The following is a 27,193-nucleotide window of genomic DNA, read 5'->3' as shown; positions in this document are numbered from 1 at the left end:
ATACGCTTTAAGCCTTACAAATTTATAATGCTGGGGAGCTTACCTGTGTGAGCATTTGATGTTGTGCAGTGGGAACGGTGTATTGGCTCAGTTATGTGAAATAATTGGAGAAACTGATTCTAATCTAAACACCAGTGGGGCTGCTGCTTATTGTGCTGTGCTTCCAGCCATCTCATGAGTCTCATGAATGCATGCCAAGGTGTGGGAAGAATTGTTGGATGTTCTTTTGTTTTGCTCAAATAGGCTAAACATGATCCATGGAAAACAAGCCTGTTGTCAGGCTCTGAACAAAGAGCAAGATGGCATCAGAAGAGTATTTGATAGAGTATTTGATTTTCCGATTTAGCTGCTGAATACCCCTATTAAGCCTTGTTAGACTGTTTGATCTACAGGAGTTTGCCCAATTAGTTTGGTGTGGTGCACGCCTTTCCTACCTTCTCAGTCTGCATGCAGCTGCTTTTTTTTTTTTTTTTCCTTTTTAAAATACGGGTAACTCTAAAAGTAAAGTATCATTGATGCCTTTACACATCTTAAAGCTTTTTAGCAGAACAATTAAAGTTTTTAAGACTTGTGTCCCAAGAGCAACATTGGCTATGTAACTTCTGCTTCCTTGAATAGCTTCCTTTTATTTCAAGTTGTTCATAGTAAGCAGTTGTCATCTACTTGAGCTTCTTCCTAAGCAGTTGTGAAATATGCCCAATCCCCGTTTCCCCATATGAATTTAGCATAGCTTAGCTGTTCCCACTGGCTCAAGGATGACCCCTGAGGTCAGATACTATTCCAGTATGCCAATGACTCCTCCAGTAAACTAATGAAAGCAGATAGAAAAAAATAACAAGGAATTGCTGATTAACCAGAACACCAGTAAAGACTGAAGATGTCTCTGTAATGGTGAACACTTAATAGGTGAGACGAGTACCAGGTTCCAGTGGTCACCTCCATAAAACAGAAGATGGGGACTGGGAATGGAGTGATGATGAAATGGATGAGAAGAGTGAGGAAGGCAAAGCTGCTGTTTCTCAGGAAAAGGTAACTTTGTGCCAAGACATTTACACTCTGCAAGATATTCTGTCTTAGTGTTAATTGTTAGTATTTCTGGATCTTTAATGCATAAGGCTACATAGCTCATATCTCACTGCATTTGTTTTCCAGTCACGAAGAGTGAAAGAAGAAGAGAACACAGAGGTAAAAATGTCTTTATAAATGTTTTTTTCTTCCAAGTGTTTGAGTGAAGGGATTTCTTCTTCATTTCTGTTGTTAAAAATGTGAATTGAGGGGGGAGTATTGTTCTGCAGCCTTGTAAAGCAAGCACTTGTGAGGATAGAGCTGTATGCAGTTGGGCCTGTAACAATTAACTTGAGCACACACTGGATAAAATGGATAGGAAATTTAAAGTCATGTTATGTTCGTGCTCAGGAGAATTGGTTAAGATAGGCAATTTGGCTGTTTTTCATGACCCTTCATAACTGGATCACAGTAACTGCTGTCTTTTTTGTCAGAGTAATGATGGCTGTTTCAGAGTAGCCAGATGATCTCCAAATAACTTTTCATTCTTAGGATTTGTAGCACGACATATAGCTTGTAATTAAAATGCTTCATCCTGTATACAGTAAAATAGTTTAGTACTGTGGCATAGTAGATTTATTCAGAGGAATAAATACTGTATTGAGTTTCATGGCCCTGTGCTGAGAGTGTGGGAAACTTTGCTGCTATAAATAATTGCTTAATAGGATTACTGGCTTAGAGCCAAAGTGCTCTTTTAAAAATGTCTCTTCCTTGGGTGGATGCCACTTCACCTGCAATTTTAGGTTCTCTGATTTTCATTGGTGTCATAGAAACCATCTAAAAGACTATCAGCTTCCTGCCAGGTTTAGTCCTGTTAGCTCCTGAGATGACCCCAGCATTTCCATTGCAGAGCTATTTTACATAGTGCTTCAGCATCTGAAATGTCTTACATCAGCTAGTTACAAAAAAAACTTTCACCAGACAGTCTTCTAATGTCTTAGAAGTGGAATGTTCTGCAGTTTGTGACTCACTTTATACAGGTAACTCTCTATTATGAGTTGTTTAGTTTATGAAGGAGAAAAGGGCCTCTGCTTGAAGTCTTCTGTTGATTTTTGTTTTCCTAACTGCACCAGATGACTTGGAACTGAGACTAATGCAGCTTGTCACTGTTGGTGTGTGCCTGTTGGTCTTTGGGCTGCATATTCCTACACACTGAAATAACAGGTCCATTGAAGATGCAGAAGTAATAGTAGTAGTTTATATGAATGGAAGGAACTTAATTGAAGCAGAAAAAAATCTACTCCCCTTGTAGTGATTACATAATCTTCCAAATATTCATTAATTTTTGTTTAAAATACACAAAATATAGATCTTGTGTAACACTTTTTTTTAAAGTAGCTTCAGTGTGAAAAAGTGTTGGAGAACAATTATCTGAGATTTATCATGAAAGTTTTGATTTTGGGAGGACTTAACTATAACCTTTGAACAGGCTCCTGTGAGTGGTGACAATATGCCTAGCTGGGTATGAAATCATAGTAGGGTAGAGGACCCTTAGGTACTCTGTATGTAGGATACACTTTTGCTTGAGAATTCATATAAATGTTAGTTGAGGGCTGGGGAGGTTATCATAGTGTGAGGGAGGAGTGATAGTGTGAAAGATATCTGTATTCCTGATTTTTTTCTCTGTGAAAGACATGCTCTGAGCTGTGATGCCTGCTTTGATATGCTACTAGTTCTTTGCAGATGGGTAGATGCAAGACTTCTGTAACAACCAAAACTGTTACACAAAAATAATGTGAGTAGTAGCTTGGTATTCTCACTGTGAGCATATTATTTAATAGGTTATTGGAGCTTTGATGCAAGGTGGATTAAAAGCTCTTACTCTCAGTGCTTTAATGCAGGCCTTATCATTTGTATCTCTGTAATTGAAATATAGCAGTTTTACTGGTATCAGCTATATTTGAGACTGTTACTGGAAATGTTTAAAAGGTTTTGAGACTTAGAGGATGTGTAAAATATTCTGTGCTAACTTCAAACTGTTAGCATGGCAAGTATTTGGGGATTTTTTTTTTTCCTTTGGCATCCTTTATAAGACTTCTTGCTCTTTTCTTTAATAGTCTCAGCCTGCTGTTACTGACGAATATAGTGAAGTTCCATGTGCTGTGAATCTTGTTTTAAGATTAAGGTAAGAGATTCTTGTATTTATTTTAGCATTCCTTTTTGGTTGGCTGTATTGTTCATGATGCCCCTCATTACTTTCATAATATTAACATAAAATAAGTGTCAACCTCTTTAATCTCCCAGAATGACCAGTATGAATAGTGTTTCTGTGACTAATTGCTGTCTTCTAATTGCTTACTGAAATAGTGTAAAATGAAAAGCAGAATATGAATGTGGCTTCAGGCTAAGTGAACCCTTCATTAAGTATTTTCTTTTTCTTTTTTTCTTTGCAATGCAGGATCACAGTGAGAGATTTTTAATGAGTTTCTTTCACACTTCAACAGTCAGCCTCTGACAGAAATAAACGGTAGCTGTATTACAAGTTGCCTACTCAAAACGTTTTTCACTGGCAAGTTTGATCAGCCACTGTGGAGAAGTGACAGATATTTTGGAAAATGGATACAAATATGTTGTCCAACTTAAATTTATACATAGTTAAAATGAGTCAGATTAGCTTTAATTAAAATCGGTTTATAATCAAGATTTAAATTGTTTAATTATGCGGTCTATTTCTTGGATGAAAGTATTTTTTCATAAGAAGCTTTGATAACTTTTCGTGTATTTACAGCCATTTTCCTTAAATCACTAATTCCATTAAAAAAACTTACTGCCACTCACTTTAAAACTTGTTTACATCCAATTTGTATTGACAGAATATCCCTGAGGGGTTATAAACTTTCAACTACTGCTATGGGGAAAAGTTAAATGTTATGGGGGTTTTATGCTAACAAAAAGGTAAAAAGTCAAGTAGAGAAATATTTACAAAATTACAACCAGTATGTTAGAAATAGCAGATTTATGCATAACAAGTAGCTTTAGAACAGTAACATCAAAAACTGTTAGTAATCTACACAGAATGAGTGCCAGGTTCCAAAACCTATTATCTTCCTTTTTCTTTGACTACTTTTCTAGTGACAGCTTCAGAAAATTGTATGGCTGCCAAAGGTTGTTTATTGAAGGGAGGAGTAATAAATTTGATTGTGGGGAGAGAAAAGACTTAGAGATTATTTGGAATCACTTTAGTTGTCCAATTTAAATAACTGCCCAGTTATGCTATCAATATTCTTTTTCATCCCTCTGCTGACAGACAGGTAGATGAAACCATTCACAAAACAGACCAATTTATACTGCTATGTGGATGTACTAGTGAGGTGCTTTGAGTATTTTTAAATTATTATTAAACCTATGGAGTGATTAGCTTCTACCCAGTTACTTGCAGCGTTGGCATATCCACAGGGCAAACATTTTAGTCCTGCAAGTACAGTGAAATGTCAGGGATTATGCTTGCCGTTTTCTGCAGCTCTTAAGCCAGAAGTGAAGAAAGATTGATCCTAGCAGACTTGAATTTCCAACTCTTATTTGCACGATGAACTTTTATTCTTGTTAAGATCCTCCTAATTCATGAGTGAAAAAATTCCCTCCCCCTCCCCTCCCTAAAAGCAAGCCTTTAGTAACTAGATTAATGTGTTACAATTATGAAGGTTTAGATAGTTTTTGTTAGAGAGAGAAGAAACAAGATTTTCAATTTTAGGAACCAGAAAATTTCCTTTAAACAAAACAAAATAGTCTTGAACAGTGGATACACTCTGGGGCCTGCGAATACCTTTGGTGGTATCTTGGAAGAAACAAAAATCTGATGCAGAGGTTTGTGCAGCAAAGCTGACCTACTTTCAAGGGAAAAATGCTCTGCAGTGCAAACTCCTGGCCCCATGTGAGCTCTGGCTGTGTCCTGCCTCGGTGGTAGGAGGTGGGCTGAGCTATGCATCTTTGCACTGTGCGTCTCAGATTCCTTCTGAATGGAAGCCTCAGTATGTGAGTAGGGTCTGAGTTAGCACATAATCAATGTCTGTATGTGGATAGTTGTGGGGAATATAGGCCTGTGGGGTGTACCAAGCAGCACTTTTCTCCTTTAGCTGGGACTTTGTGAAGTGCATATCTGAGAACAAGGGCTACAAGCTGCCTATACCTCTGCCCAGTGGTGTCGATTCAGAGTTAGTGCTTAAGCATTTCTTTATATTTGCTACTTTGAAGGCAAGAGTTATTTTGTTTATGGAACATTCACAAAAATTCAGAGCAGCCGCTGGCTGCTGTATATGTTGTGTTCAGCAAAGTACCTCTGGTGTTTGCATAGTTGTGCTTGTTCTTCACTGCTGACCCCAGGAGGGGAACAGCTGAGGCTGCTGTGAGCATGGCAGGGCTGTGCAGTCTGCTGAATACTTGTCAAGAATTACATTCAAATGTCTTGTTCTTCAGTAAATTAACAGAAACCTTATGTGTGGAAAGGAGCAGGTGGTTATTTGTTAGCTTTCCACAAAATAGTTATGTTTCTTTCATTATTGGATTACCGGTGAGGAGTTATCTCAGCTTATTTGCCTGTCAGTGTCAAGAATCTGCCAGTATATTCTGTTAAAAGCTTTTAATCCTTGACCTTACTGTAGGCACATTAATAGTGGTCCTGGCCTGGCAGTGAGTGGTTGCGCTCAAGAGTAGAGGAATCCTGGGTTCCGCGTTTTTGGGTCTAGCTCTAGCTGCAGTGAGCAAATTCAGAAAAGCCAGCTCTGGAGAAATAGCAACTATTGTATAGCCCTGCTTTATGGGCACAGGGTTAGGAGTCTTCCTCCCCAGCTCTGAAGAGTCTCAGTACTTGGACCTTACCACTCTGTTAAACAAAGACCAGAGGAGGTCTGAGGCTGGCATTGCAGTGAAGTATTGACAACCTTGTACCACACCAGGTAATGTAAGTGAAAAGCTACAGAAGTGCTGTGTTGGGAAGACAGTAGTGTTCAGAGCATTAAAGTGATAGTGCTCAAACTGTTGCTGTAATCTGTTTTGCACTAGTTCCACTGTTTTTTCGGTTTTTTTAGGGGAAGGGCAGTTGTATGAGGTCCTTCATAAAAGTCTGAAAAATAAATTTCCTGTATCATAGGATGTAAACCTAGAGACCCTCAGTCACTCACAGTCAGTCCTGCTGGTTACAGAGGAAGCTGTCCTCTGCATTCTAGCCCTATGCATCTGTCCTTATGCTGGGATCATTGCAGGGTGAATAAGCTTACATTTAGGGCAGCTGTATATGGAGGAAGATACTCTGGCCCCTAACTGCTCCTTTTCTTGTAATTAACTTACTGAGTAAACATTTTTTGAGCATCTGGAAGTAAAAATACTTCTAGTTTTGGCATTTGTAATGAATAAAAGCAGTGTAGATGACTTGCTTTGTGTCACACAGCATTCCTTTGGGATTGTAAGGTAGTAAACAGCTAATATGCTCACAGGGATTTATCCACCTGCACTGCAGATTTTAAACTATTCTGTTGATGTCTTTTGGTGAATTGATCATTAAGTCATATAGCTGACAGAGACTTGAGTACATCAGAGGATTTTTATGGGATTTGTTAAAATGAACCATAAGTTGTGAACCATATTATTATGGAGCAAGTTAGCTACAGTATGAGGATAGAAACAATTTCCTTTAATGTTTCATCCACTACTATTATATAGCTTTTAAAGTATGGCTTGATATTCAGACAAACATTGTGAACATTAGATGCCAGACTTGAAGACTCAAAGCTCAGTATATCATCCAAAATGTTGGAAGCTGTTTCTTTTAAAATAATTCACTTGAGGCAATCAAATTATGTAAACTGCAGTAGCTTGATGAGTTCAGAAGACACGGGGTTTAGATGCTGAGAATTACTGTTTAAAAAAAAAAAAGTTCAGTACTGATGTGGGTAAAAATGTAAATACCAGCAAAATAGAAGAGGAATTAATTGATTGGTGGGGAGGATGAGAGGGAAAGGGAAGTAAACACATCAAGAAAAGGCTCAGGAAGCACACATCTTTTCCTTGCTTTCTGTTTGCTTCCCCAGAGAGGGGTTATGGGGTGAGGGGACAGCTAAAGGTAATAATCTCAGGTGGAAGGAGCCCTTCACATGTGATGGAGACTGGTTGGGCTGGGACCTGAAGGGAGAAGGCATTTCCCCAGGGTCCTCAGGCAAGAAGGGATGGTGGAGATAAAACTCTGATGGCACTTGCAGTCTTTGGCTGGGGAACTACCTTGCTTGCAGAGAGTTTGTTATGGAAATTGATGCAAATGTTTAGAGCCTAATGGGCAGAAACAACTTAATATGAGGCTTGGGAGTGTGGGCCAAAAGGTTTGAAGAGTAGTGCCTGGAGACTTGGGACAGGGCAAAATGTAGGGAGATGGGCAACCTTTAGCGGGAGTCAGGGCAGGGGGGAATAGTAAGTGCTCCTCTGACTTACTTTTTTTTTTTCTCTTTTACAATGAGCCTATGCTACACCAAAACCCATCAAATTTTAGATGATTGTTTTGCATTTTTTTTCCTAGTAGTATGTTCCAAAGAAGGCTAATAATACTCATAAAAATTACCTTTCCCAAAGGAGGAATTCTGGTGGAAGAATCAATGCATTTCAGTAATTCTTTTACTGGATGGTCAGGTTCTGTTATTTTTCCCTAGCAGGGTTGGACTCATTCAGTAATTGAGTAGGGAATGCCAAATGAACACCAGCCTCTGTTTAGTGCAGATACCTTATTGTGGATGAGAGGCACAACTCCCGTGCTGAAATAGTCTTTAAAGAGTGCCATGGGATTCTTTATGCAAGTGCTGGTATTTAACTCTGTTAGTCTGGATGGTTTCCAACTTGAGTATCTGATTTTTCTGTCCTTAACTTGTATTTAATACCTCTTTGTTTTAGTAGTTTTCTCAGTGGGACTAACTTGTGAAAATATTCTCTGTCAGAGTTGCTTCTTCAGTTGGAGGTGGCATTTCCAATTCATTTTCTTGCTTTTGCACTGTTGTGTCTTGGAGTATATTGCCCCAGAAGTGAAATTAGCCGCAGTGTGTTTCAGGTAATTCCATGCAAGGCTTTTGAAAGGCTTTGGTATTAAATACTTAATAGGGACTGTTAGTATATTAAAACTCAAGTTTAATTAAGAGACTGTGCTTGAATTTTGCGATGAACTGAAAATACTGGTTCTCAGTTGTTGCTTGATCTATTGCCATGGTGTGTAACTATGACCCAGACTGAGCAATCGTTATGTTGAAATGCTGATGCTTCTGTATCCTCAGCCTCACAGAGGAAGAGGAATTGGAGAGTGGGGAGGAATGGAATCTGTAATCCAAATTTTCTCCTCTGAGGCTGAGCACACCGTGTGTGTTGGCAGCGGACCCTGACAGGAACTTAGCAAAGAGAGGCAGAGTTGTGTGTGAGGCAATTGTCTGTGATTTAGCCTTCTGATGGGACTCTTTGTACTGCCAGGGAATGGGGTTGGGGAGGAATTATCACCCTTGATATGAAATTTGCAGTCTGGCCACCAAGGTGTTAGAGTTACAGGTTTAAGAAGGTCACTGTCATAGGGTTTGGCTATTTAGATTAATAACAGAGACATTTCATGTTAAATTAGGAGACTTGTTAATGGTTAATAGTTAAGAATTGCAAATTATCTAAAGCAATCTAAGATGGTTAAATTAGCTCCTGTGACAGGAAGATAATTTACTAATGGTAATTTGGAATGTCCCAGGACCTAATTTAATACAGTTCCTGTGCACTAGATGAATTAAGCTTGTGGAAGAACAAAAGGGGCAAATGGAAAAGTTTTACTTGATGCACTGGAAAATGGGATACTTCTGTTATATTATTGCATATCTTATTGAAAACAGTGTGTACAGAAAACGCTAAGGCAGAATTGTATGTAATGGCACTCTGATTGTGTTATTTACAGATAAACGTTTGTGAGTGCATTTCTTACAAAAACATTTCTTCAGCTGATATAGCTGGTTTATCACGCTTTGTGTGTCATTTGATCCTTTCTGAGGAATATATCTTCTGGGGAGCTAGACAGACAGATACAATTCAGAGTGACAAGTCCAAGAAGCAGCTAGTAGCAGGCAGTTGCCTATGCCATGCTACAGTAGGAGAGTTGTTAGGACTTAAGTGAAATGAGATTTCCTCTGCGTGCCGGAACATAGGTGATGAGATATTGCTCACTAGTCTGAGCTGAAGATGAAGTGGCAATCTTCCTGCTTTCATCTAGGCTTGTTTTTTTAACCTCACTCTTACAATATTCATGACATGTAAAGTTACAGATAAAACGTACTTGGCTGGAAGTACCTAGTGAAGCTACTCTTATGTTGTTAATATGTTGTTAAAGTTTGAGGCTTAGATTTTTAGGAGAAAAAAACTCTGTAAACAAGCAAACCCTAAAATCTGGAATGAACTTGATAACTGGCTCAGTACCATAACCAGAGTTCTTGATTATCTCTTCCTTCCCCCCCGAGTTGTTTTGGTGTCTTAAAAAACTTTTATCATTCCAGTCTCTTCTGTAAGAAGTGGGCTGATGTCTCTACTTCACCAAGGGCAGGTATTTCTTGTCCTTTTTGCTATTCAGAATGGCTTCTGTACTCCAGTGTATTTAATAACAAAATCCACAAACAAGCTCCCAGCTGTGTGGTAGGTTTACAACTAGAAAGTAACAGAACTTCTCTAAAGGCTGGGGATTGATCCAGTAACACACATCATAAACAAAACCATTTGTAGAATTCTTGAAATAAATGTACCTGTTGATTACAGTATTAAGCACTGTCCTGTATTTTATTTTGCCATCACCTCTAAGGCTTTGCCCTGGGAATCGCGGGAGGTGTGGGGACATGGCAACTGAACTGAATTTTATTTTCACAGCATGGAGACTTCATTTTAATAACCTGCTTAATCATGATTAAATCATGACTGAAATCAATAAGCAGGAACCCTTGATTAAACTATTGATTCTAATCCTGCTCTCCATTTGTACCTCTATTATTTCCTTCAAAGCCTGCATTTTAAAAAAGGTAAATTATGCATTTCTTATTCACTACTTAAGGATGTTTTTATGCCTTGCTGTATTTTTATTGAAAATAAATTGAAGATATAAAAATTTATTTTAATTATGACCTAAATAATCGTGGATGCAATTGCTATCCCATCACTTATTTAATAGAGAACTGGTGTATTTGTTTATCAAAACAACTTTTGTATGTAAAATTGATAATTATCAAGCAGAGGCATCAATATATTGTTTCTACTTATTAAATTTAGGTTATCAAGAAGATTTGCATAGCTAAATATTTAGATGGCAAGGAATTAGGCATTTAACCTCCACAGCTGTGGTTTTAAATTAGGCAGGCAATTGCATATGGGGATGTTGCTGACACTGAAATTTTAATACTGAAATTTTAAAATCACTAGAGCTTTTTTTAATTCCAATCTGAAACCCAAACACCACCCCAACCTCCTTTTTGCTAAGGGAAATAGTTTAAAGCTTGAATTGACGTCAGTGTTAAAAGTAATTTTATTTGTATTATAATGTGGTGATGTAGTACATTTGGTGGGATTTAAACCATTTTAAATAATTTTGTCTGGTTTGGCTGCTTATTGTCACTTAGTGTTGTGGTTCTCTGTCTTTCCACTTTGCACTGGTAAGGGTGTTTCTGGGACTGTATTGGGTCACTATAAAGCAGTCAAGTTTTGTTTGGTTGGTTTCAGTCTTCTGACATTTTTGAGGGCAAGGCACAAGTTTAACTGAGCCCATTTCATTGATCCTGTTTTGCTCCGTAAAGCAACTGCTATTGCTGCTGTAGTGGGGCCAGTGAATGGCCACAAGAGGTGCGCCGGGACAAGAACTTAACACATGAGCAGGCTTTGCTGGTGAAGCCTATTTATTGTAAAGCTACTTTTGAGAAAGTTTGGCCCATGGCAGGAAAACTAGATGAAACCTTTGAAGATTTTAAAACAAAGCTTAGACTTTTTGCCATGCTTCCCACTCTTACTGATAAGCTAGTGGGGAACCATGAATTTTATATAGAAGTTATGCAGATTGTCATAATTTTATGGTGTCTCAGATGTCTTTCTGGTTTATCTGTGAGTCTCCTTTGGTTGTGGTGGTAATGTACTGCTTAGATCATCAGGAGTGAAAAATTCTGAGCCAATGGCATTGAAAGGATGCACACATCCAGGGAGTTTTTTATTCAACATGTTTAAAACATTTTTTGCTTTGGATAAGGCAAAAGGTTTCTCTGAGCCTTGTTTTCAAAGCCTGTTTTGTGCACTTGGGGTCTTAATGCCTCTAACAAAAAATACATATTCCTGTAGAACTTACTGCAAGTCTTTTTGTCTTGATTTTTATAAATGAAATCACTTTTCTAGAGCTCTGTTCTGAAGTACCCCTAGTCTACTGGCAATGATCTGCTTTTCACACTTTCTGATTTAAAGAACTGAAATTTTGCTTCAAGCATTTTGGCCACTTAGCAATGCTGTACTTGGAGAATTTGTCACTGGACTAACAGGTAATAATCTCTCTTCTTGTACACCAGGCATGTAGAAGCACACAAAGTAAGCCTTTGTGTGTTTAATCTGTTAGTTGCTCTGGTGTCTCTTATCAGTCAGGCAGATGGTGTATCACTTCAGTCATGCAGCTAATACAGGTTTGACTTCCTTAAACTGTGATCTAATCAATAATGTTTGGTATCAAGAAATACAGATATCTTTCAGCGATACACTCGGAGGGGGCAGGTTAAACTATTGGCAAATCCAAGAAAAGCAACTACAACCAGTGTGTTGTAATGGTTAATAAAGTGATCAGATTATGTGCATGGCAGTTGTCCTCTCTGTTATTGAAATGCTCCCACTGAATACAGGGTGATTGTTTTTTAACATGATTGATGTTATCTTTACTCAACTCCAGTTCTTCCTAGGAACAAGTCAGTTTTAGATCACTTCTGGTTTTGACCAAGCATTGAGATTTTACCACATTAATAAATTCTCAGTATAACTGCATACTGCCCTTAATTGTATTTCAAGTACATGATAAAAATATTGATGCTTTTCACAAGTTAAATCTTTACTGCTGCTTTTAAAAAAATCTTTGTGCTAATTCAGAAAAAAAATTTAGTGAAAAATCTTATGATTGATATTGCTTGCTCTGCAGCAACAGAACTGATAGCTCTTTGTCTAAGTTGCTTCTACCTGCTGATATATGAGAGCAGGTAAGAAGTGTGAGCCTCAAAAAAAAAAAAAAAGATGCAACTGAATACTGCTTTTCACTGTCTATGCAGAGAAATGGGTCGCTGAGAATTGAGGTAAAAAAAATATTGTTTATTCCATAGTTCGCTGTTTGACTTAGCTGGGAATGAATCATAGGATCGTAGAATTGTTAAGGTTGGAAAAGACCCCTAAGATCGAGTCCAACCGCTAACCTATCACTGCCAAGTCCACCACTAAACCATATCCTCAAGCACCATGTCTACCCTTTTAAATACCTCCAGGGATGGAGACTCAACCACCTCCCTGGGCAGCCTGTTCCAATGCCTGACAACCCTTTCAGTGAAGAATTTTTTTCTAATATCCAACCTAAACTTCCCCTGGCGCAGCTTGAGGCCTTTTCCTCTCATCCTATCGCTTGTTACTAGGGAGAAGAGACCAACCCTTGCCTAGCTACAACCTCCTTTCAGGTAGTTGTAGAGAGCAATAAGGTCTCCCCTCAGCCTCCTCTTCTCCAGACTAAACAACCCCAGCTCCCTCAGCCTCTCCTCATTAGACTTGTTCTCTAGACCCTACACCAACATTGTTGCCCTATTTTGGTCATGCTCCAGCACCTCAATGTCCTTCTTGTACTGAGGGGCCCCACAATATTCAAGGTGCAGCCTCACCAGTGCCGAGTACAGGGGCACAATCACCTCCCTGCTCCTGCTGGCCACACTATTCCTGATACAAGCCAGGATGGCTTGTTGGCCTTCTTGGCTGCCAGAGCACACTGCTGGCTCATGTTCAGCTGGCTGTTAACCAACACCCCCAGGTCCTTTTCCTCCAGGCAGCTCTCCAGCCACTCCTCCCCAAGCCTGTAGTGTTGCATGGGGTTGTTGTGACCCAAGTGCAGGACCCAGCACTTGGCCTGGTTGAATCTTGTACTGTTGGCCCTGGCCCATTGATCCAGCCTGCCCGGGTCCCTCTGTAGGGCCTTCCTGCCCTTGAGCAGATCAATACTTCCACCCAGCTTGGTGTCATTTGCAAATTTACTGAGGGTGCACTCAATCCCCTCATCCAGATTATCAGTGAAGATACTGAACAGGACCGACCCCAACACTGAGCCCTGGGGAACACCACTCGTGACTGGCTGCCTACTGGATTTGACTCCATTCACCACCACTCTCTGGGCTCGGCCATCCAGCCAGTTTTTAACCAAATAAAGGGCTTATAATATTCTTTTGATTTAGCTTTTGGCATCAGCAGCTGCAGAAAGAGAGAAGACCCTATTTAAAAGCATGTTCAGGCATAGATATATCTAAAATGTCTCTAGTTCTAACACTGCTATGTCAAGGAATGGAGACTTGGGGCTGTAAACCAGTGGATGGAGAGGAAGGAATTAATGTTTCATATATTGCTTCTAAAATTATAAACATGGTTATGCATACTTGTCTGGCGACTTGTGTGTATCAGCTAGTTTTTCTGTGTTTCTGTATTGCACGAGTTGTGCATTTTCTGAGTTTTGCTCTTATATCCCATCCATTCTTACTAGAATGAAGGCACTCTACTTTCTTTGAAGTCTTAAGCAACTCAGCAATGTCAGCTACGGAGAGAAATGTTGTAAAGTCCTTTCCTGCTGGAGGAGCTGTCTGCTACCCTGGACAGTGTTCTTGGCGATTTTACTGTGACCGTAACAATTCACTTGGTGGCTGCTTTTTGTAATTTTCACTTGCCTTTTCTGTATGGTAGATAGCATACAGATGGTAAATCTTTAACAGGTAACTGCTGTCTTATTCCAACAGCTTAGCCAAATGACAGTGTTTGGTTGTGACGTTGGCTGTTTCTCAGTCTTGAAAGCATCATTTGGCTGTGTTTTGCCATTAGCATTGCTGCTGCCTCTTGAAGTGTAGTGATTAACAAGTTTGTTCCATCTTTTCAGGGCTCTGCTCTTTGCCTAAGAACATGTAAGGATTAAATGGTAGTGGCAGTGTTCTCTATATTTAACTTTTGAGTCCTATAACTTGATCTTGAAGCATCATATGCTAAACATATTTTCTTCTTCCAGTAATGTATATGGAGGGGGATAAGTTGTAAATCCATGGAGTTTTTTCACAACCACTGAAGTAAGTGGTAAAGTTTTAACGGACTTCAAAGAACTGTGTATTTTATGACTACATTTTACTAATACAGAGAGATTTTAGTCCCATTCTACTTGGTGGCAATCTGCAAGCAGGGCAGACTTCATATTTTGCTCCTACCAAAAGTTAACAGAAACACCCTTCCAATCTAGAATTGACCTGAAGCCATTAAAAATAAAGTGAGAAGAACCATCTCTCTCCACAGCGCTGAACAGATGTGATCTGCTCTTGACAGTAGGGTAATATATAATGCTGGAGCCTGGATATTGATTGGTAAATGACAACTGAGCATGGAAGTATTAGAGAGAAAGGGATTTATGTAAACATGTGGTGAATCCTCAGGAGGCTAATGCTTCTTTACAGTAAATGCTCTTTTCTGTTGTGTGTACATGATCCCACAGGAGCTTTAAAGTTCTGATTCACAAAATTACTTTAATAAACAGATTTCCTCGTATTACTGCTTTGGTTCTGCTGCATGCAAGGTACCATGACTTCAGAAGAAAAAAAAGGGGGGAAGGGGCAGGGAAGAAGTTGGCTGTGATTTCTGTAGGGGTAGGAGAGGATTCTTGTTTTCCCTGCCCTAGCTGAGTGGATAAATTCCCACAGCTGAAGCATATGAAAATTGCAAGGCAAGGAAATTAAAGGGACAGAATATTTAGATACCAGGCCAAACCTCAAATTTGGGACCAATGGATACATTCACTTTCAAAGATTCTTCTCCCGCATTCTCTTTGCAATACTGAAAGTAAAGCAACGGTTTGCATTTCAGTGTTTTGTGTATATTAACTGTGTTCCGTAAATACAGTTGAAACAGTTTTAACCAATCAAAATGAGATTAGAAACAGGTACTACATGTCTTCAGTATGGGCTATCTAATAGACCATACTTAAAAAGGGATACTGCATCACTTAATCAGGATTTTCCTTGAGTCAAGCTCTGTAGCTGGCCACAAAGTAAATTCTGTTGTTAAAAACCAAATAAATGAACAAAAAACACCAAAACCAGAAAACCCATAAGAAAAAGAAACAAACCAAAACAAACCCGGTACATTATTGCCCCCAGAGAAAGTAAACTCACAGTTGTTTTCATGGAGTGGTGCTGTCTCCATCTCTTTCATTGCCACTGTGACCAGTTTTCTCCATGTGTAATACAGGACATTGGCTGAAAAATACAGTACTTGTGGAATAAACTAATGCTAGGTTACAAAGGGAGCCATGTTTTTTGTGTGTGTTTTGTTAAAGCACACTGACACAGATTTGGCCAGTGTCACTAGTCCCTGATGGTGAGGGAAATTCTCTTTTGGTGGGAATAGGGCTTGTAGGAGCATGGGGAGGGAAAAGGCTGGTTGGTGAAGGGTGCCATGTGTTATGGTGTCAGTCATAATTAATTTTCTACAGTTTTAGTTGAAGACTAATTTCTATTTCTGGTTTCAGAGGAGAATACGTATTCTGCTGTTGTCTCTTCCACTAGCCAGACTTGTTAGGTTTTGACAAAACTAGCCATGGAAAAACTTTTCCATTTTAGGGAGTGCACACTTGATGCAGATTTTTTAAAATAGGTAGATCAGTTTAGTTGCTGAGTTATAGCTAGTCATGATTTGAAAAGTAGATGGAAGAAATAAGTGCTGTTCTGACTTTTGTCTGAGAATGGTTTCTTGCTTATGATCTGGTTAATTGGACCATCGCCCTCCTCAGTGCTGGTCGGGCCCTGAAAGTGCAGGGAGTGTCCCTTTTACCAGGTGACCTGTTCTTTACAAATGGTACAGGCACTCTGGCCTCTTAATTACCTCCGCGCATCAGCAAACCAAGGACCCTTGCCTGGGCAGAGCTTTTATTTTGTTGACCATACCATAAAGCATAGGTTTTGGTTTTTCATTGGTTTTGGGGGCTTTTAAAATGTTTTCACTTACTTCTCCTTGACTGGCAATGTCTTCCATGTTCAGCTGGAGCTCAGGAGAAAGAGGATGAAAGAAGGAAGATACATATAGATACATCTTCCTTCTTCTATCTATCTATATAGATAGAAGATACATATAGAGAGAGGTGGATATAGATATATATTTTCTATCCTATATTTATTTAATTTTAATTATGCAGAAATATGAAAAAATAAGTGGAAAAGAAGGTAGAATATCCCCTGGGCAGAGCTGCAGCATCTGTATGTTGGAGTCTGTTAAAATGCGTTCAGTGGTGGGGAAATGGTCTGATAAGAGTGAATACTCATTGCTCCAGAAGACCTCTGACTTTAGCTGCTTCTACTCGTCAGTCCATAAAAATAGTAGAGAATATTTCTATGCCTTGTTAGGACTTGATAACCATAATATAGAAAAGTAATATACTAATCAAAAGAATGGTTAGCATCCAAGATTAATAACTTTGGTGTAGAGCGATGTACTTTTACATATGCAAGTGGACAAGAATGGGGATGATGAGAACTAAGATTTTGGATTGGTTTTCCATTGGAGGGCTGGGAAAGGATGATTAAACAGTTGAATTAAGAAGTAGCATTTGATTAAGAAAATAAACGAAGTTCTATGGAAGGGGGTGTATTTGTGAAATGTCAGCGGAAGTAAGAGACCGTTGATTGAGAGCATGGATGTCTACAGTGCCTGTAGTGTAGCCTGGACAGGGCTCACTGTCCACATGACGTAGCAGTGGAACACGTGGTGACCGGGGAGTTCCTGTGGCTTATGGTTTCTGACTCCATCTGAAAGAAGAGAATTAAAAAAAATCAGGGAATCTTGTTTCTGCTGTAACTAATCAAAAGCCATCAATGATACAGTTTCCATGCAATGTATGTGTACTCTGTACTTCTTCACAAGTCAGCTTTGTTAATTACCATTCCCTTATCACCTGTGTGCTTGGACACTCAACTGCATATGTCACTCTTTGTAAACCATGTGTGGCAATTGAGTAGCTGAAGTCTGAAAATTCAGCAAGTGATGCAGAGACAAAACTTGTGTGTCCTTACACGCGTGCACACTCCCTTTTTGAGAATTCTTTTCTTATTTTGGGAAGGAAGAATATACAGTTACTTAGCTGTGGTAAGATGTATCTTATCCAGGAATGCAGACTCTCCCTAAGGACTGTATGGAAGATGCTGAAGCTTCTTCAATAGGAGCTGACATTTCAGATAACTATGCATAAGAAGTGGTGGATAAATTTGTGTGTGTGTGGAAAAAGTAAGAGTAAAAAAGAATTAAAATCTGCTGCTTGATACATAATCAAGCTATCGCAGCATGATTTAGACCTTAATTCCAAGACATCTAATTTTCCTGAATCTCACTTACATAATAGACATTCTGCGTTCTAAGGACAAAAGAAATAATGACATATAATGTCTCCAATTTATGGTTGCATCATTACACAAACGTGATTTCCTATTTTAGTTCAACAATGTAGATCTTTTATCAAGCATGTGGAACATAACGTAATTCCTGCTATAGTCAATTAACTATCATTAGGTAATTATCTGAAAGGCTTTGTCTCTAAATGCGAATGCCTGGAATCTCTTTCATGTCTTAGGATTTTTTTTGGTAGAACCAAGTCAATCTGAACAGCTGCATAATTTGTTTATTCTCTAATCCTGATTTTTGTAAACATCAACATTGTTCTGCAAATCATTTCCTTCAAAACAGAGCATCTTTGTTTCATATCCTAATGACAGGATGGTCTAAGTTCATGGACAAGGGGCTAAGTGGTGAAGTTGGCCCCTGTGCTTTTTCTGGTTCTTTGAGGAAGCATTGTTCCCTAGAAAATCAGATCTGGCAATCTTAGTGTGCATGTTAAGTAGTCTGGATGAAAAAACCAAAAAGATCGCAAAATATGCTTTCATAGAGTGTAAAATTCTAAATTCTGAAATTACTTTGCAAGAAAGATGGCTGCCAAAAAATCTTAGCATGGCATGCTTTGGTGTCACCCTTATTCAGAGCTGTTCTGTGGAATTCCTCCTGTTGGAGGTGACTGCATAATGAGAAGCAACCTGCAGGAAATTAATAAACTGCAGTGTGCTAAAATGCACAGAAGTATTTAAAATTTACTGCTTTTTAAAAGAGATGGGCTGTTTTTATCCATGACAATCAAGGTATGTTAGTCTATAATGGCATAGAGCAAGAAGCAAATAAGAGGTTTTATAAGATGTGGCAAAAAGGTCTGAGTTTGCATTTTAAAATAGAAATAACTTCTTCACAAATGCATTAGAGAAACTAGGGGCCATTAAGAAATGATTAAGAAGATAAAATTATTAATCACAAAGATAGTAAGTGTCTTTCTTCAAATCCTATTTCTGTTTAGCAGAAATAAAGTCTGTGTGTGCTGCTGCATGGTAAGAGTGTAACGGATGTAAGTAAAAAGAGAACAAATGAAACGTTGCTTGGAGACTCTTCTGACAAGTAAATCAACAAGTCCAAACAGTTGTCACCAAAGTGTATCAAGGGAACTAGCAAACTAATTTGCAGTAACAGTGACACTAACTAGAACCAGAGAAGTGTCTGAAGACTGGAGAAGAGCATAACAGCTTTAAGGGGAGAAGTTGAGTGCATCTTCTATTTGGTGGAATATATAATGGAATAAATAATTTATAGAAATCAATAAATGTCTGGAAGGTAATGGAACTGTAAGCAAAAGCACTTACAGGCTTCTATCAAATTAATCTTGCCAAACTTCCTTTCTTTTTCTTGCCTGAATAGTAGTGTACCGTTGAAGAGAAAGCAGCGGTGTCCTAAGTTCAGAATAGTTCAGAGTATAACAATTCCAGAAAGGAAAGTTGGGTGCCTGAATACACATCAACCTTCCTTGAATTTTCACCTTCACTTAAACAGATTTGACTCGTTAACTTTCTATTTGGGACATTCTGCAATTTGGAGACAAAGTAAAATAGACCCAATTTGCATCCTGCTCAAGGAAAGACTCTGTATCAGGAGCAGCTGGTCTTTCACATAGCTGAATCAGTCTGTTAGGAAGCTGGTAATTTTCATGAGAGTTTATAATTACTTTGTGCCTTTTTATATGGTGGATGTTCTACTCATGGGAGGTCTGTGGAAAGATACAATCTGAGAGCATGTTGTATTAGTTTCTAGATGGATAACGGTAAGAGTGCGAAATCTATAGACTTCTCATCTGGTTTTAGTGTTTGACTGTGGAAAAAGATAGGCAGGCCGGACAAATTCAGTATAGATGATAATAAGCAAAACTTTCTGGTGAGATAAAGTTTTTATTCCCTTGATTTGCTTCTTCAAAAGTCTGCAGGAAATGAGTACCTAAGTCTGAGCTGCATCCCATATTCAGTCAAAACATATTTTATTTGAGAAGAATGCTAAATTTGTGTGCAACTTCCCTTTTTCAGAAAGTGGCAGTTTTAACAAGCTTGTTATATATGATAAATTTCAGCAAAAGGAGATGGGTTGTTGAAAGGGAACTCAGAGGTGGGTCATATGTTGATTTTTGGTTTTTGTTTTTAAACAGAAAGCCATCCAGGTTTTTCTAGGAGGGGGGGAAAAGAAAAAATTGGAGTTCCTACTAATTCTCTAGTGCAAACAGTGTAATATTCCATGTAATGGCAGCAGATTTCTAGAACAGAAGTAAATGAACCTCATAAATCTGTACCTGGCTAGCTGCGTTATCTGCACCTTTGTATTAGTGGTCTTAAACACCCTGAGTTTTTTATTTAGAGTAGATTTTGGGAACCTGAAACTCCTTCAGCTTTGAAGCATTCAGTATATTCAGTAAATGAGTACTTTCTATTTTAAGCACTGCATGTGGCATACTTATTTTTTAGTATTTGCTATTTTGCTTTTGTCTGTGGTGCCAGTCATTTTGTTTTTTGTGCTCCTGCATGTTGCTGTTGTTTGACTGTAATATTTTTATAAGTATTTAGCAAGTGATAATAGCTGTAAGTCACAGCTGAGTATGCCTGCCTATTGGATTTAGTTTTCCCACAGCAAGACTTCATGGCCTGGTACGCTGAAATATGAGCTTGCATACAGTTTCCTTGCTGAGGAGAAGAATAATGGACTGCAAAACACATTCTGTTGCTATTAGCTTTTCAAGTGGATTGAGCTACTCATTGGAAAAAGAGTGTGCTACAGCAATTAAGTTCATCCCTATGCTCAGTCGGCTTGCCATTTCCAAAAATGAGATGGATCTCTCTTTTGCGAAGAGAGTAATGTTTTATTGATGGTGGAAATTATTAACTAAAACTGAAGCTGGAAACGTGCAAAGAATGGAGGTTTGGAGCACAGTATGAGACTGTAAGGGAATTCTTTAACATAGGTATTAAGTCCCTTACAACTGTGTTATACACTGAACTGGTCAAAGCACTCTTCGTGGCAAATGGGAAGGCAGAAAACCTTCGGCTTTCACACTCTGCTTATTTTATTTGTAGGTGAAACCTCACTGCTGAGACAGTGGTGCTCAGTGAAAGAATTTACTAATTTCAAAACAGCTTTATAAACACTGTGCATCAAACACTGCTTTTCAGTCTTTAATGTTTGCTAGGTACTTTGTCTCTTAAACGAGCATCTCTACATACATGTGAACTCAGGAAGGGAGCTTTAAGTCCAAGTGGATGTTTTGTTACTCTTAGAGAAGGGGTAATGCGTGGATTCAGACTATGCTGAACTAGTAGAATCAGTATGGCAGAGTGTCTTTTGAAGATGAAAAGGAAAAATATTTATCAGAAGACCTTGTTTTATTGTTTAGGTTACTGAAGGCATTTTTCAGCTTAAGCATATCTTCCTGTTAGCTTTCCCAAAAATACTGCCATGAAAATGTAGTGGGGGTCTCCACAGTCCAGGTGCTTTGGGAGAGGAGTGTTTTTCAAGTTGAAGAAATTGACATTGCAAAAATTCAGTTGTCAAAGCCATAGGTATTCTTTGAGTGTAGGAACTGAATAGTTGTTCTGTTCTTCGTTACATTTTAATGTATGCATTGAATGTTTTTCAGGAACTCCAGGAAAGAACTTAATGACATACGGTTTGAGTTTACTCCAGGCAGAGGTAAGGCTCCTTCAATTGGATTATTCTCTAATTGCTCAAAATGGTGTTTCAAAAATTGATTGCTGCTTATGGTTAATACAAACTACTTCTCTGGAATGTTTCCTACTGCGCAGAGCTTTATATTGAACTTCACTGGAACAAGAGTAGCAGATGTATGTAAATCCTAGTGGCATGGTTGCATAATATATAGTATATATTAGAAGAATTAATCTACAGTATACTTTATTGATTTCATGTCTTATTGAAATGATCTATGCGATATATAAGATCTTGCATATTTACAGCTTTGGAATTTCCATTTTCACATTTGGAAAACATGGTAGGAAATGGAATATAGTAGCTGTAAAGATATATGTGGTGATGGTGGTAATATTTGAGTTCCTTTCCCCTTTGTAATAAAAGAAGTTACGTTAGCAACTGTGAAGTGCACACCGCTTTTCAAATGCTGTCTTCAACTGAAAGTTGAGTTGTGTCTCTAGCTTTGGTATCATTACCAGAAAAATTCTGGCATTGAAACTTTAAACTCTACTGCATGCTTGTAGAACTGTATTGGCTTTCCAGTGCTAAGAGTTAAAAGAACTCATAAAACTTACTTTTCATTGAAAAAAATGAAGAATTACTGTGATAAAACATACAGGAGGCTGATATGTTGAGTAAGAAGGTATCATCCTTGTTACATAGCAACCCTTTGAATTATGAACACATTTCATCTTTCTCAGAAGTCGGTATTTACTATATTTAGAATAGCCTTCAAAGAGCTTCCACCTAAAAATTAATCCAGATTGGAAAAGGTGTCTCTTTTCCTGTAAATCATAGTATCTTTCATGTGCAGTAGTTCTCTGCACAGATATACTCTCTGTTGTCTACCTGCATTTCACGTTGATTTTGGCAATGGGTAATAACAAAAGAGATCTCTTCCTTAATTGGGCACAGAGCATCCTGGTTTAGTCACTTGTCAAAAGAATTACTTAAATACTCTTTAAGCAGTTACATAAGCCATTCAGGAATTCTTACTTGGTCAAAAAATAGAGGATACAGCATAGTAAAGTACACCAGGACTGTCACTGAGGCAGCCGAAGGCCGCTGTGATTCTCATCTTCAGAGCTCTCCAGAAATTGCAGCTAGCTCAGCTGTATGGTTTTTCACCTTTGTGTTTCATGAGGAAATGATACAACTGTGTAACTGCCTCAAAGCATGCACTCCATGCAGATATTTGTTGTTGAGGCCATATTACAGTTGAGACTTAGCTGGAATTTAGGCTTGTTCCTGCTGTTTCCTCCTCCTTAACTTTAAGCCTTCTAAAGTCCTGATCCAGGAGTAAGTACTAGTCACAGGGACTTAGAAACTAACCCATTTGGGTACAGCAATTGATGCAAAATCAATCCAAAGCTCTGAATTTCCTGGGTCACAGTACTTAAAAGCTATTTTAAGCCTGAAGCTCAAAATAATGACTGTTCATGTAACTCCTTTGTCCCACAGGTAACGAACAAGAAAGCCTATACAGCATGTCTCTAGATATGCAGAACAATGGAGGGGATAAACAGTGAAAAAAACACCAAAATGTAGTTTATTTTCTTGATTGTGAAGCTACTGAACTTGTGAACTGTGTAGGAGTATGCATTTAGATAATAAAGGAGAATTGCTAGTGGCCAGGAAAGGTCTGTAGGATGTTTGCAATGAATCAAATCATCACCTCATGCAATTTGCTGTGCAGAGGCTGATAAGATAATTATCTCTTTTCCTCCTAAGTAAAGTTAATTTTGAATTGAAGCCTGCCTCCATGGGTGTTTTGGACTAAAATATATTTTTGTTAAATTGCATTGGATGACTGATAGTTTTTGTTGTTTTTGTGGGCTCTCATACTTGTTCATCTCACTTTTTGGACAGACACAGCAGATGGCGTTTCTCAGGAGCTGTTCTCTGCAGGCCTGGTTGATGGCCATGATGTAGTTATAGGTAAATTACATTTTTGTTTGCAATTACACTCTTGTGACAAGTTTGTGTTAAATGGATATGAAAAAATGTTTTCTCTAATGCTGGTTTTCACAAAATCCTTTTGTCCTGATTTTACTTTCATGTATGCATAGTTCAATCAACAAGCCAATTTTGATACCAGTCCAAGGGTTGCTTTTGGAAGTCAGCACTCTTTAGTGGTTTGAGAGTGATGGTATAATATAGATCTCCTGAAGGATTGTTTAGAATTCAATGATTGATTATTTTTGTACTAATCTTAATTTTTTTTTGTTTAACAATAAAATGATTTTTCAGAGGATTTTGCAAAGTGTGCTTTGGCAGCTCTGAAGTAAGTAAGTATTCTGCCTGGGTTCATGGAAATAGAAACAAGCCAGAATTCAGCATCTATGGGAATTGCACCTAGAGATCTTATTTCTATGGTAAATAAAAAAGATAATCAGCAATGTGTTCTGGCTGCTGAGAGGAAATATACTTCTCTATTTTTCTATTCTGTGCTTCAGTAATTTTTTTTTAAATGAAATTCAGTGCCTGGCAAAGATGATTAATTTGGAAGTGCTTGTTTCCCTGCAGTTCCTTCTCTTCCTCTGGTTGCTCAAGACCACTAGATATATAGGTACCAAACTCAGAGGGGTGCTAGTAGATACTAAATATGTGAGAACTGGATCAAGGAATATTAGCAAATCAATCTTTGTGTTGTCATCAAAGAAGTTCATATCAATTGGTTTGGATATCATTACCAAACTCCTCAACAATAGAAGCGTGTGTTAGAAATCCATAAGTTCATGTGACTTGCCTGAAAGATTATCTAAATATGTTCTCAGTGCATTTGTAGGGTAGCTAAAGTATTTCAGAGAGAAGCCAATTATTTTTGCCTTTTTATGTTCAAAAATATAGGTTGATGCTAGCTGATCTAAGAAACAAAAGCCCTACCTATGCTTTTATTTTAACTTCTAAAGAAAAAAGTATTTAGGGGAGGTTTGCAGATGGTACAGGCTAGCAGGCACTCTTCTCTTGAAGTCAATTCTGCTGCGCTGTTCCTATAAGGATTCAGGGGAGGGGTGTGGCTTGGCCTTAGTTTGTTGCCTTTTAAACATCCAATATGAAAAATGTCATCAGTATACTGTTAATGATATTTTTGTTAGAATTTTCATTGCTACAAGATGCCTTGCTTCATTTAGAAATAATAAATAAATAATTTTTTTTCTGGCTAAGAGAAGTATTTTTATGTGTTGGCTATTGCATACGCCTGGACAGTCAGCTAGCACTCTGTTGCATAGCAGTCAGAGTCACAGCTGTGACCCAGTGAGACCCCTTTTCCCTTCTTCAGGCTTCCCTTTTCCCCTCTTTGCGCTTCCCTTTTCCCTTTGCTGCAAAGTTCTCTTCTAATGCAAAGTGCCAGTACTTCTGTGGAAATGGCACCATGAATAGGATTTATCGTCTTTCAGGGGGAGAGATGGGGGAAAGGCAAATGAAGATAAACATATCTCATTACTTTAGTGATGGGACTTTGGTCCTTGAAGAGGCATGAATATTTAAATAAGTAAAGTTTTCCCTAACAGGCTTGGCTAGAGACATTGTCTAGTTAATAATAAAAGTTTATTTCCTTGCTTAGTTCCTGCTTTGAATTGCATCCAACTTTCGTTTTTAGCACTATGATGATGGTCCTTTCTGTTCTTTCCTATTTATCTTTTTATTGTGGTATTAAAAAAAGTAAGGCAATCAAATTTCTTGTATGTAACAAAAGCATTCAACTTCAGTTTAATTCATTATAATCAACTTATATGTTAATTTTTCTGCGATGTTGTAACTCACCTCAAGTTCCATGGGCGCAAATTCTTGTATGACTTTGGATTATAATTTTCACTTGTGTCTGCTTCACCCATGAAGTTGTTCAAGATTTCAAATATAATATGTTTGGACATAGTTATCTTCCTAGAAAATGACTTTACATTTCACGTTTTACTGAAAGACAAGTTCTGCTAAATGTGATTTTTTTAATTAGAAAAAAAAAATAAATTTGGACTTAAGTTAGAATACGTTTGTGATTTGCTTTGGGGAAACTGGCTAAGTGTTGCATGGGCATGGAATAAAACAATTTGCATGCAAGCAGATTATTGTAAATTTCAGAATTTCACTGTAGCAGTGCAGTCCTAGGAAATAATTCAGTCCCTTAGTTTAAAGCAATAGGCCATAGAAGAGCACAGATGGTGTGGAAAATGTAAATCTGCTTACAAAACTAATTTTCTGTGTAAAATGATTTTGCCACCTTGTTCACTCAAAATTAAAATGTTTAAAATCTTCCTATATAGGAAGAGGGGAATAGTATAGAAGAGCTTGGTTAACCTTCTTCACCAGAAGAATAGATTCCATTAGCTTCCAGATTGAAAGCAACTGATAAATTACCTTTCACTTTTCAGCTGAAGCATGCAGAAATTCCGCCTCTGTAACATGAATGAAAACTAAGTTCTGAGATAGTCTCATAAAAGTTGTTCCTGTAGTTTCTTTTAATGGATGTTGGAACATGTAGAGGCTGGGAGAAAAAAAAGAAAGGTGAAAACACCTGTGCTTATGTTGAACTCAAGAGTTCGTTGGCATAAGAGCTGATTTTCTGAAAGGATGCTTGAATAGGAGTCAGCAAGAGCTGTTGTAGAAAGTACAGCCGTGGCATACGTGAGCTGAAGCTGTTAGTAGGGACCAGCTGATGTGTAAGTTCTATAGAATTTTCTGCTAAGCATCAACACAATTCACCTTTTGAGTCTTGCTGGATTTGCTTCACTTAACACAGGCTGCCCAGGAAGATTTCCATTCTGATAAGCAATAAGTTCAGCTACCTGTTCTGCAGAGAAGAAAAAATCCCATCTTGCATGTTCAGTTCTGGCTACGATTGACTGGCTTCTGTTCTCATTGACAGTAGCGTTGTTTCACAGGAGGTCCCTAGATCAAAGGAATCAGTGCAGAGAATTTTGTTTAAAAGCAGACTAGGAGTTTGCATTTGCAGAGGGGAATGAGTCTTGGAGCTTATATGTAGGCTTTGGTATCTAGCTGATGAGGTATTTTTATGCAGTACCAAAATAGCTATGTGAAATCATATGAAAGATCTGGAATATTTTCAAAATGCATTTTGAGATGAAATATGTCTCTGTGTGTATGTGCAATATATGTGTATTACCTACTAAATATTCATCTAGTAATGCTTTATTAGATTTTTGATACCATAAAGGAAACTCGTATCAGCAGTCAGTTCTGTTGAAAATCAGGTAGTTGAAGTCCTACTTCACTGTTGTATACAATGTGCATATAATCTCAGCAAAGTCTTAGGCTGTAGTTAATCTTCTAGAGGCCTTGCTTAAATTTCAGAACCTAAAGGTATATTTACAATTACTAAATTTCAGTGTATATGTATAAACAAATACTTCCATTCCTGAATACTGCTTAAATAAAAGCCTTGATATCCATGCCATCAAGAAATGTGCAGTTGCTCTTTATTAATGTACCTTTATAGTAGGTATTTTTGTCAAGAAGTACCTGTGAATGCCTTGAGCATCATGGAAGGTGTACCTTCACTTTTAAATACACCAGACATAACTACTGGTAAATGGATATATGTCTTTGGTGCTGGAGCCAGACCCAAGTGTCCACTTCGTAAGCAGAGGAACAGCTTTTAGTCAGTTAAAACACAAGCTTCTTGCTGAAATGCTTAATGTGTTTAGAAGAACCAGCTGAAACCCAAATAGATAATATTTTGAAAGTAGCAAGCTTTTTCATCAACATCTTGAATATTTTCATCAACATCTGGAATATTTTCTTAGAAGTGTGAATACAATAGATGCCATAATAGTTTGGCTAAGGG

At 38.1% G+C, this 27,193-nt stretch overlaps 1 protein-coding gene across 2 annotated transcripts in view; it reads left to right on the top strand.

The window, feature by feature from the left end:
- The window catches only part of STK39 (serine/threonine kinase 39), a 105,269-nt gene that overhangs the window by 60,759 nt on the left and 17,317 nt on the right, over nucleotides 1–27,193 (top strand). For both annotated transcript variants that reach the window (XM_075093362.1, XM_075093363.1), the window contains exons 11-15: nucleotides 907–1,029; nucleotides 1,153–1,185; nucleotides 3,123–3,190; nucleotides 21,317–21,369; nucleotides 23,257–23,325. In XM_075093362.1, coding sequence (XP_074949463.1) covers nucleotides 907–1,029; nucleotides 1,153–1,185; nucleotides 3,123–3,190; nucleotides 21,317–21,369; nucleotides 23,257–23,325 — 346 coding nt within the window. The remainder of the gene's footprint in view (nucleotides 1–906; nucleotides 1,030–1,152; nucleotides 1,186–3,122; nucleotides 3,191–21,316; nucleotides 21,370–23,256; nucleotides 23,326–27,193) is intronic.

Source organism: Phalacrocorax aristotelis, chromosome 5, assembly GCF_949628215.1.
Source record: "Phalacrocorax aristotelis chromosome 5, bGulAri2.1, whole genome shotgun sequence".
Lineage (NCBI taxonomy): Eukaryota > Metazoa > Chordata > Aves > Suliformes > Phalacrocoracidae > Phalacrocorax > Phalacrocorax aristotelis.
The sequence above is the reverse complement of the archived record's forward strand: the minus strand, read 5'-3'. Positions and strand labels throughout refer to the sequence as shown.